Source organism: Mastigoproctus giganteus, chromosome 9, assembly GCF_048544385.1.
Source record: "Mastigoproctus giganteus isolate SK-2022 chromosome 9, ASM4854438v1, whole genome shotgun sequence".
In the NCBI taxonomy this organism is placed as follows: domain Eukaryota; kingdom Metazoa; phylum Arthropoda; class Arachnida; order Uropygi; family Thelyphonidae; genus Mastigoproctus; species Mastigoproctus giganteus.
The window spans coordinates 111,298,841-111,311,362 of NC_143583.1; the positions used below are offsets into that span (position 1 = coordinate 111,298,841).

The following is a 12,522-nucleotide window of genomic DNA, read 5'->3' on the forward strand; positions in this document are numbered from 1 at the left end:
AGTAAATCCCACATCAGTACACTATGGTCACTGCCACCTAGTGGTTCATTTATCTGCAAATTCTTAATACGCGAATGGTCACTGCTGATGACCAGATTAAGAGTATTACCCTCTCTGGTTGCCTCTCGAACATGCTGCTGCAGAAAACAATCGTCCAATAAATCTACAAAAAAAGTCCTGTTTCTGTGCGAGTGACCAATCTCCAAGTTTCAGTCAATAAAAGTAAAAATTCCTCATTACAACACATTCTGATTTACTAGCCCACTCCATTTCTCAGTAGAATTGTTCATTGTACTCATTCGAGTACAGCAATTATCCGACGTGGGATTGATTAAACGAGATGTCGGAAGCGTTTCGGATGTATGGCCAACCAAGCTGTGTGTAATGCGGCTAGCAATGCAGGTATGGAGGTGATTGATATATCCAGACGCCTGATATGCCTTGCCATAGTGTCCCACAAGGGCTTTATGGTATTGATATCGGCGTAGTTCGGAGGACAATCGATATGCTGGAAGTCAGAACTGTGTTCCTCAAACTATCCCTGCACAACAAATGCCCGATGGCCCGGCGCATTGACATCTTGAAAGACACCATCGCCATTGGGTAAAAAGAGTAACATAACGGGGTGTATACAATCAGCAAGCAGTTGACGATAGCGGAGACCACTGATACGTTGTTCCACATGCATCAGGGGATGCAAGTTCCTGTTAGTGAAACATGCCCCACACCATACAATCGCCTCCACCGGCCCGCACGTTTGACACTATGCAAAATGAATGAAGAGCTTCATGTTGTTGTCGCCAAATCCGTACACGACCATCCACGTTCTGGAGTAAATAACGTGACTCATTCGACCAGCACAACTTCTTTCATTCTTCTAATGTCCAACTTGCATGCTCTTTGCACCCGGCGAGTGTTTTACGCAAAAGAACGAACCTTGATTAAGAGAGGATGCCGTAGGGGTCGTCTGCTGGCAGATACGTTCCGGGTTGGCCCATGTTGTATTGGATAGTGAACTCTTCAACAGTGCTTTTCGCCTGTACGAGTCATCGGACCCGGCGCTCGCCTCTGACGCCAACCTTTCGCTGACCTTTGCAGTTTTTCCGTCGTGTCGTTGTTTGACCATCTTGACGCCAATCCTGATACACTTTAACAGCGGCAACTCTCGAACACCCCCCCCCCCCCTCACCATTTCAGCCGTTTGGGAAATCGAGGCACCAGCTCGTTGATCACCCACAATTTGTCCTTTATCAAGAAAACACTAGTTGGAAAATATAACAAGCGAGAGAACTTGAAGAGGTAAAATTTTGAAGCCCGAAGTCTTGTAATTTTGAAAGAAAGATTCTCCTAGCCGGGAAGGAAGCCCAACCTGCACCGACAAGGAGAAAAATAAAAGTCTCAAGGAAAGAACATAGAAAAAGGCCGCCGTAGCCTAGTGGTCAGGCGCGCGGGTACATAAGTACACGTGCCTTGAGTGACCGGGATTCAAGCCCGTGACTGCTGAATACGGTGCTGTTTCTTGTATTCTGTTTATCTTGTGAACTCCTCTGACTGTTTGGTCGTCCCGGAGTATAAACAGAAAATTTATTTATTTATTTAATGTACAAGTGGCTATTAAATAGCCACTTAAAAGAATAAATTAAGATAAATAATAAATACTTATGTCACCGATATGAAATATAGCAGTAAACATTAACAAATTACACTGCAGAAGCAGAGAGAGTAAACAAAAGTTTCAGCCCTACAGGTTGAGTTTTTTTTTTTTTTTAATGCTTATCTATGCATTATTGTTAATACTACGTGTCTTGTTATTTGAAACAAGTTTTGTTTTTCGCTGCTTGTGGTAGCAGCTTTGCACTTGCTGGTTATGTACATATGTATATAGATTAGATTACTTGTGCAGAGATATTTTCTCGGCATATTCATTAATTATTGTTTAATACTTAACTTACAGGCCTCCGTAGCCGAGTGGGCAGGAGCGGGAGTGCAGTAGCACACGCTCTTTGCGTAGACCGGGGTTCAAGCTCCTGACTGCTGAATACGGTCGATCTGCCAACCCGCACTGGACCAGCGTGGCAGATTATGGTCCATTTCCCTCAACATGAATTGTTGAGGAGGCTTCCATCCTGCAGTGGGTTGATAATGGCTGCACTTTACTTAACTTATAATTTTGATTTGTTATACTTAGATTTAAATTTAGAATTGCTTTTGATTTAGTTAACTAATTTATTTGTACAGTATAAATTGGTTTTGCCTTTGGCATGTCTTTGCCTTGGGTGAGTTCTGTTTGCCTCTTTGTGTTTTGTATATATGTTTCTGCATTTCTTCTGGTTGACTATTAGTATTAATTTCTTGGTTGACTGGTTTTTCAGCTAAAATTTTAATTACTTATTTTGTAAATATTGTATATTTTACTCTCTGCTTATGCAGTGTAATTTGTTAATATGTTTACTGCTATGTTTCATATCGGTGACATAAGTATTTATTATTTATCTTAATTTATTCTTTTAAGTGGCTATCTAATAGCCACTTGTACATTACCTATGTTCTTTCCTTGAGACTTTTCTTTTTTCCGTTGTCGGTGCAGGTTGGGCTTCCTTCCCGGCTAGGAGAATCTTTCTTTCAAAATTACAAGCCTTCGGGCTTCAAAATTTTACCTTTTCAAGTTCTCTCGATTGTTAGATTTTCCAACTAGAGTTTTCCTCTTTCCTATTTCTTCTTTTTCCTGAAAGAGTGTTTTGCTCTCTTTTCTTCTTCTATTTTTTTTCTCCCACTTTCTCCTCCCTATTCCTTATTTATTATAACCGGGATTCCACTTGTTGGAATCCCACTTAGTGTAATTTAGATAGTTCCTGGAGCGCCTCCACGTAGCTAGGGACGGGAGTCGGGACGCAGGTAGCTTGCTCCCTGCCTCCCGACTGCTCCAGGGCCGGCAAAACGACAATCGTCACAACACATACACACTTAAACACACTTGCCCGCTATAAATAACCTACAGATGCTACAGCGGTATATAGGGGTAACCCTGGAGGCCGCAATCAATACAAGAATACCTTGTCCCCTTATCAAAATCCGACAAATCCTTCCTTTTACCCATCATGCTCGGAATTTTACTACCTACTGAACCACTGACATCTTATAAAAGCTACATATTAGCATCAGCATTAGTAGAGGCATACGATGCAAGAAAGCAAGCGTATGCAACATCAGCCAAAAAAAAAAAAAAAAGAAAAGAAAAGCATCCCATTTCACCCATCCATTCACTCCAAATGCCTGTCTAGCAAAGCCGTAAACTTATTGAAGCTATCAATTCCACAACAAGAGATGGAAGTCAGTTCAATAATCAACTATCCCGTTGGCTAAAGGCAGATTTCCACACATCCATTCTACAATTGTCTTTCCTCAATTTGAACCTATGCCCCCTCAGTTTCGTAATCTGAGCAAGAGGAAGAATCCGAAACCACATTAAGTTTGCTCAACCCCTTCAGGGTCTTTTACATCTCAATCAGAGGTATATAAGGCCTCCAATAACTGTCGGTTGACAGAAATGTACCCCTGATGATACATACCGTCCAATCACAGACAGTCGGCCACGCCTCACACAAGCAGAGGCGGATTTAACGGCGGGCGCACCGGGCGCGCGCCCTGGGCCCCGACTTCTGAAGGGCCCACGCAAAACTGCAACAAATTAGCTGAACATATTAGTTCAAAACTTTGTGATTATTATTATGCTATTATTAATTATATTATACATATATTATATTCAAATTTTATTGGAAATAAAACATTAATAGTACATAATATTTTTTATTTATTTAAAAAATTGGTTACATGTATTTTTATTTTCCCTGTCTCTCTCTTTTTTTTAAGGGGCCCAATATTTTCTTCTGCGCCCGGGGCCTAAACCGACCTTAATTCGCTCCTGCACACAAGCACCTTTTATTGACAACCTAGTAGTAGTAGTAGCAGCATGTGATGCAAAAAAGCTAGTGTATGAGCTTATGCAGCATCAGCCAAAAAAAAAAAAAAAAAATACAAAACAATTCCCTCTAAATGTTTGTCCAGTTCCTCCTTAAATTTATTTAACCTATCAACATCCACAACGACAGATGGAAGTTTGTTCCAGCAATTGACCACCTGCGCTAAAGGCAAATTTCCGCACAACTATTCTACATCTCTCTTTTCTTTATTTGAATTGATGTCCCTTTACGTTCGTAATCTGAACAAGTCGAAGAATCCCAACAGAATTCAGCGTGCTCAACCCATTCAATGCCTTATACACCTCAATCAGCTCACTTCACAGGTGGCTAGTCTCCAGCCGCTCAAATATGCAGAACTTAAGCCTCTCTTGGTAAGATGATCCCTTCATTCCCCTCACCAATCTTGTTGCCCTTCTCTGTACACGCTCAAGCAAATCTATATCCTTACTAAAAAGAGACCTGCAGATCTGTATGCAGTAGTCAAGGCATGACCTGACCATTGCCTTATACAGAGGGCCAATCACCTTTTCTCTGCTAGAAAAATTCATGTATATCATTGACAAAACCCCATGACGTGCCCTGGCAGCTAGTCTGCATTGCTCGGAAAACTTCATATATAACTGCACAATTACTCCCAGGTCTTTTTCATTTTCTTCCACATTAAGTGTAGTACTACACAGTTGGTACGTTTCTCTGGAGTTACTTCTATCCATATGCAGTACTTTGCATTTGTAAATGTTAAACTTCAGTTGCCACTTCTCAGCCAAACTGCCGAAATTTTCTAGATCCTGTTGGAGTAGCACACTGCCATTACTGTCATTAACAACCCTGCCAACCTTTGTATCATCTGCAAACTTTGACACTAAGCTTGATATACCTTTATCAATATTATTCATAAATATACAAAACAACAGTGGACCAACACCGAACCCTGTGAGATTCCACTAATAACATTAGTCCACGAAGAGCAGCCATTGATTACCACCCATTGATTACCACTTCTCCCACTCAACCATCCTTTTATCCATTGTAGCAACTTACCCTTAATACCATTCCGCTGCAATTTGTACAGTAATCTTCCATGCGCAACAGTGTTAAAAGCTTTCCTGATATCCAGGTAAGTGATATCAAAATTAATTTTTGCATCGACGTAGGTCGATTAACTCCACACGCTCGTACCTCATGTGGTCAACGGGTAGAATTCACTTTTCATAAGGGTGGTCATAATTCAGTGATCACTCTGTGTATATTGTGTGTGATTTCTGGTCGATTTGCCAGTTTCGTTGGATGAAAAGTGATAGTTTCCGGTCTGGGGGAAGACCTTGCTTTCCGCTCCCGGGACCGTCTAAGTGTGCTTGCCACGGAGAAAAAAAAAAAGAAGTCCATAAAAAGTTCTCGCATCATTGATGGTATTCAAATCAGGTTCTTTCCATCCAGAGTGAGGAGAACGCGCGTAGTATAGTGCATATTGGCACTGTCCTTCACACACCTGGAGGAAAAATTCTATTCCCGTCATTGACGCGAGGAATTTGTATGACCTTTTATTGACAACTTCGCTGAGTTTGTTGGTCTCAATCGAGGTTTGAATAGTTTTTCTTCCGAAATTGCTATTTTCACTCCACTAAACCGGAAAATTGATACAGAACACACGAAATTTATGGACATAATATACTGTGCAATATCATTGCTGTTCTTAAAACCGGCAACAACAAATAACAAGTCTTTTATATTTCGACTTATGAAGATTGGTTAAACTGACTGAAACTATCGATAGTGCTAATTTGGGTAAACAACTTGTGGTTACCTATCGTGTATTTGATTTTCTGTTTTTTTTCTGCCTGAATATGAAAACAGAATTAATTCATTCGATTGTTTTTGAAGCAAGTCGATAGTTTTCCATTTGATCGTGATTTGCATTGATGTTAGTCGCGGTCATAGAGTGGCTTACTAATACGTGATCGCGGTAATGTAGTGTGTGAGGTTGAATATATCGTAGAGAGTTACTACTCTGTGAAATATATATTGTGAAGAAAGTTGTGTTATGAAGTAGCCGGTACGAAAACGTTCTGTTTGGCATAGATTTTGTGTCGTGTTTGATGTTTTTGGATTAGCTCTGATACAAGGGTACTGAAATCCATTTATTTTTTTATCTCTTATTACCTTGCATTTCAATCATGAAGACAAGATTCAGTACTTTAGATCTTATCGCTGTTGTTGCAGAATTAAATAGAACAGTGGTAGGCATGAGAGTGGCCCAAGTGTACGATATTGATCATAAAGCGTATCTGTTCAAATTAACCCAGCAAGACAAAAAAATTACTTTGTTAATTGAGTCTGGCATTAGAATCCATACCACTAGCTACGAATGGCCAAAGAATATTGTTCCTTCCGGTTTTTCAATGAAACTTAGGAAACATTTGAAAAACAAAAGATTAGAAAAAATTACACAAATAGGCATTGATCGTGTTATTGATATGCAGTTCGGCATTAATGAAGCTACCTATCACGTAATGCTAGAATTATATGATAAAGGTAATATTGTGCTTACAGATTATGAATATGTTATATTAAATGTCTTGAGGCCACGAATAGTTACAGGTGTTGAAGATGTAAAATTTGTTGTTCGTGAAAAGTATCCAGTTGACTGTGCTCGTCAGGAAAGGATGGATTTTGACGAGACTGAGGTACTCGAACTTATCTCTGAAAAAAAGGGACAACCTTTGGCAAAGGTGCTGAATTCTTATATGCTATGTGGGCCACAAATTATAGAGCATGTATTACTTGAATCGCAATTCTCACAGAACCAAATCAAAAATATTGAAGAAGATTTACCAAGGCTTTTGGCTGCACTACACAAAATTAAGGCTATTTTCAAGAGTACTTCAGATGGAAAATGTAAAGGGTACATTATCCAGAAAGTGGATAAGTCTAAGATAGCAAATGGCAATAAAGAAGTTGTAACTAATATTGAATTTCATCCGATCCTGTTTCGCCAGCTTGAGAAAATGCAATTTGTTGAGTTTTCCACATTTAATGAAGCAGTAGATACCTTTTTTTCCAATCTTGAAAGTCAAAAAATAGATTTAAAAACTTTGCAGAAAGAGAAAGAAATTATCAAAAAGTTAGAAAATGTAAAGAAAGATCACGAACAGCGCATTTGCTCACTTCAGAAAAGTCAGGCTGAAGATATGACAAAAGCTCAGTTAATTGAAATGAATTTAAGCCTAGTTGAGAATGCACTACTTGTAATTCAGAGTGCAATTGCTAACCAGATTAGTTGGTCAGATATCTGGGATTTAATACAGGAAGCTCAGGAGCAAGGTGATCCAGTGGCAAAGGCTATAAAAAAGCTGAAGTTAGAAATTAATCATTTTACCATGCTTTTAGGAGATCCATATCTAAAATCAAGCAATATTGATAGTGAAGAAAGTAATAGTGACAATGAAGAAAATAAAAACATAAAGCCTCAGCTTGTAGATATTGACTTGAGTATTTCAGCCTATGCAAATGCCAGAAAATATTATGACCTAAGGCGCCATGATATTAAAAAACAACAAAAGACAATTGAATCAAGTGAGAAAGCTTATGTATCAGCTGAGAAAAAAACAAGGCAAACCTTAAAAGAAGTTGCAACGGCATCTGCCATTTCCAAAGCAAGAAAGACATTCTGGTTTGAAAAATTTCATTGGTTTATAAGTTCTGAAAATTATCTTGTAATTGGAGGCAGGGATGTTCAACAAAATGAGCTTATTGTTAAGCGATATATGAAACCTGGTGATATATATTTGCATGCAGATCTTTATGGGGCAAGTAGTATTGTAATAAAAAATTCATCAAAAAATCCAGTTCCACCAAAAACTTTAAATGAAGCAGGAACTATGGCTTTATGTTATAGTGCTGCTTGGGATGCCAAAGTTGTAACCAGTGCCTGGTGGGTTTATGATCATCAGGTTTCTAAGACTGCTCCAACTGGAGAATATTTAACAACAGGTAGTTTCATGATTAGAGGCAAAAAAAATTACCTTCCACCATCACATTTGATAATGGGATTTACTTTTTTATTTAAACTGGATGACGATAGTCTAGATAATCATAAAGGTGAAAGGCAAGTTAAAAAAGATTCTGATGAATCTCTTCAGGAGCTGATTCTTGAAAAAGGGGAATCTTCAGAGTCAGATAATGAAGGTATGCAAAATCAAAACAGCAATAACTTATCTGAAAAGAATGAAAGAAATGAAGTTTTAATGGGAGAAAGGGACAAAATTTTGGATGGTTCTATGCACATTAACAAATCTATGACAGAATCTGAGCTTGTATCTATAAGTAATGCCACTGAGGAAAGTGAGCACGATTTATTTGAGTCATCTCTAAATGAAGGAAATCATGAAATAGATCAATTTTTCCCAGATGTTGAGTTAGAGCTTCCGTGCTTTAAAGAGAAAAATGCAGAAACCTTTGAATCTGTCGGCTTAAAAGATAAGTTACCACAGACTGCTTCTGTGCTAAAGGTATCTAGGAGCAGAACCCAGAGTGGTAGTACTGATTCAGATGGAAAATTAACAGTTAAATTAGGTGAACCAGAAAATCAGTTAAAGAGAGGTAAAAGATCAAAATTAAAGAAAATAAAGGGCAAGTATAAAAACCAAGATGAAGAAGAAAGAAAATTAAAGATGCAGATTTTAGCATCTGCTGGTAAAGAAAAGGAAGAGAAAAGCCAAAAGGGTAAGGAAGAGAAAAGCCAAAAGGGTAAGAAAAAGGAAAAGTCTTTAGCCAAGTTACAGTCAAAAGGAAGAAATCCTGTAAAAGAGTTAGATATATTATCAGATGTACACATGTCTTTAAATGAAATGCAAGATGTTACTGATCAGTCTAAGTATAAAGTAGAAGATAATAAAGAGGAGGATGTTGAAGAATCAAGTGAACTTGAAACACTTAAACCTGATGATGTAGACATTATTGATTCTCTAACTGGCTGTCCCATTCCCGAAGATACATTGCTGTTTACTTTGCATATGTGTGCTCCATACGGAGCCATTCAAAATTATAAATATAAGGTGAAGATTTTACCTGGAAGTACAAAAAGAGGAAAAGCATCAAAAACAGCATTACAGATGTTCTTAAATGACAAAATTACTAGTTCGCATGAAAGAGATTTATTACGAAACTGTAAAGATCAGGATATATCTAGAAATCTTCCTGGAAAAGTGAAGATCGCTGCACCAAATCTTCACAGACAGAAAACAGTTAAAAGTTAATTTTTTTTGTTGTTAATTGTTATGTTGACTAATTTTATGAATTAATACTGAATTACTAAATTGTAACCTCATATATTTATATACAAAGTTATGTTTAAAGTGAATAATGATAAATTATATGCATCTTCAAATTTCTTTATAATCTTTTACATTTGTATTGTTCTGTAGTTGAATCAACTTACATTATATTAATATAAAATACTGAAACTTTCATGTAACATAGATTGATCAGTACTGAGTGGTGTACTTGATCAGATTGATGTTCCTTGATTTTCTAAATTCAAACCTATAAATCTTGACAAGTCACAATCAGAATTACCTCAAGATATATGCAAAACCACCATGATGGAGTCACCATAGTAATACTGTAAGTGAAATCTGATATGCATGGTTCAAAATTAGGACAGTTCAATTAAGTACACTGTATTACTACATGAATAGGCAGAATGAACTTGTAGGGAATTTTAAACAAAGAAAAAAAATATAACTCTCTGTTAATGGAAGGATCAGATATGCTGCATGTTATTTCCTACAGCAAATAACACTTGTTAAATATACACATTTAAGTGATTTGTGGTGACAGACTACTAGCAAAAAAAAAAAAAAGTTTCAATTCAGTTTAAAATATTTTTAAATTCCATGTCTCATTATGTCGAGAAAAATTAGAAGAGAAACCTTTAAGATATCCTTATTAATTATTGTGGATAAAATATTAAAATTTTCTTGCTATTTATGTTTGATTTTTTAAATTAATTTTACAGTTTGCTTACACTTTTTCTGTTTATCACATTGTCATTTGTTACATTTTCTTTCCATGATAAAGGAATGATCCTTGTAAGGAAACACCATTAGCATCCTAGAACTGCCACATTTTCCTTTATTAAGGCGTACATACATTTAAAAAAAAAAAAAAAAAAAAGCAGTTTTTCTTATTGCAGTAGTGACTATGTATACAGATTTTTTTTTTTTTTTTTTTTTAAATACCGAAACCTGCATTCAGGATGGAAACAGTTTGAAATGAAATTTTTGAAATGTAAATTAGGTAACACCACTATTAACAGCTAAAATTCAATATCCTTAACTTAAATAGCTCAGAAGATTTTCTAATAAACTAACAATATTTATTGTTATTAATTATTGTTACAGTTATAAAAATAACTCATTGCTTTAAAAATATTGTTGAACACTAGATCAGGTTAAGTTAACCTATACTAGAGATGGCATACATAATAAGAAAATATGTGGGCAAGCATATACCCATAAATAGTTTATATTATAAAAAAAGTACTTTTTTTTTTTAATTTCACAAATGTTTTATGTATGGTGTGCCAGCCACATCTAATAGAAAAACCATAACTGTGTACAGCTGCAAATTTCGGAGAAACTTTCAGGTATTGTTACCCTTTTTATAAAAAAAAAAAAAAAAAAAAAATTAACAATACAAATAACACTACCGGAAAATTTTAATCAGATTTTTCCCTGTGGTATGCAAAATAGGGAACCTTTTTCACCTTGCTGACCTCTACTAAAATATGTTTAAACAAATCTAACAATATTGAGTAGTAGTTTTTAAGCTATGGTAGACATATTTAACAGCTGATAGTAAAGATAAGATAAATATTTGGGGCTTTGGGGGAGATAAGATTGGTAAAGTTTAGAGACATTTCCACACACACTACAGTTATAAAGTTACTGCTGAGGAGCAGTTACATATGTACAAAATTGAAGGTGATATATGATGTAAAACGGGTGGGAAATCTTTATAAATGGCAGGCCAAATAAAATGTCTGCGGGGTACTAGCGGGCCAATTTTTTTTTTTTTTTTCTTTGGCTTTCCGCGATTTTTAGGATTATTAAAATGGTGTATAATGAAAAAAATTGTCATAAATGGTTTTATATTATTTATTGTAATATTTATATATACACGTACATATAATTAATTTTATTAATAAGAAAAACAAAATACAAATTCAAGATAAAATTACAAAAATACAATTATAGTAACAAAATAGAAATACAATTCCAGTAAAAAAAAATTGCAATATTTTATTTTTATAATATTTAATTCGATACTGTTTATTTTTATCAGTAAATCGATATTTGTCGTAGGAAAATACTCCAATGCGCAGAGTATTTTCTAAATTTACATCAGAAATTCCATTAATTCAAAAAAATATATAATAAACTTCGAGCCGCTTATTATATATATTGAAAACGACTGTGGGCCGGCTAACACATGTTTGTGGGCCAGAGTTGGGCTATGGGCCGGAAGTTGCTCACCCCTGATTTAAAAGATTGATTTCCTTGAGATGGGTTCTACTAAGAAATTTATATATAATTTAGCAGTATGGAAACGAAGAGAACTTTTCACTTTAGAATTGTGTAAATGTATATTTTCAGATATTTATGTTATTTCTGTTATGGAATATTTTTATAAAACTTTATTGTATATATTTATAAATTTATTTAATAAATTGTATTTTGAGAGTTAAAAAATTTTAATATGCATTTCAGATATTTCTCAATTTTATTTCTGTCATTAATTTCTTAAATTTATCTTAAATGTATCTTTGCATCATACATGGTAACAGATAGGTTAGCTGTTTCACTGTATTTTTAGTTTCGTTTTAAATACAGTGTGGGCCATATTTCACTTCAAGAGGAGATGTAATTCACTGAGAAAGAAATTACCAAAAACTGTTGAACAATTCAGTTAAAATGGCACAAATAATACTCTGTGTATGGGTATTGAAACTGACTTCACAATTTAAATTGTGAAAGTTGCTTCTTGGTAAGCTGACATATAATCTACCCTTATATTAATTACTTACAAAATAAGCCATTTTAAAAGTAACATGTAGAATAAAAGGTACTCGGTTCATCAGAACAAGCGATTTTGACTATGTTAATTAAACAGAAATTTAAAGAAATTTGATTCTTTATTATAATGAAAAGAAATGCAGGCAACTTGAGCTTCAAATATTTAGTTATCTGCATGACATGAATCAGAAAAATGGGATTTGTACCATAGTTTACTATATGTCATGACCATTCCCTCAGGGAGTAGATGAGATAAAGAATAGTACACAAATGGCAGGAATGCAGTTATTAGAACTAAGATTGGCTATAATGTCCCCTTTCCAGAGGGGATAAATGTGCATAAAATGACAAGAAATTTAAATTATCTTATTAAAAAAAATAAAAATTTAACCTTAAACCAAGATTATGGAATCTTGTTGCCCTTCTCTGTGAACATTTTGATATGTACTCAAAGAATAAATGCAATT

The 12,522-nt window shown here is 35.4% G+C and overlaps 1 protein-coding gene across 1 annotated transcript; it reads left to right on the forward strand.

Moving 5' to 3' along the window:
• Window positions 1–5,883: 5,883 nt before the first annotated feature.
• On the forward strand, window positions 5,884–9,235 carry Clbn (Nuclear export mediator factor NEMF homolog Clbn). The gene has a single exon (XM_090380765.1). It carries the CDS (start codon window positions 6,155–6,157, stop codon window positions 9,233–9,235), a length of 3,081 nt encoding a protein of 1,026 aa, XP_090236891.1. The 5' UTR covers window positions 5,884–6,154.
• Window positions 9,236–12,522: the final 3,287 nt, after the last annotated feature.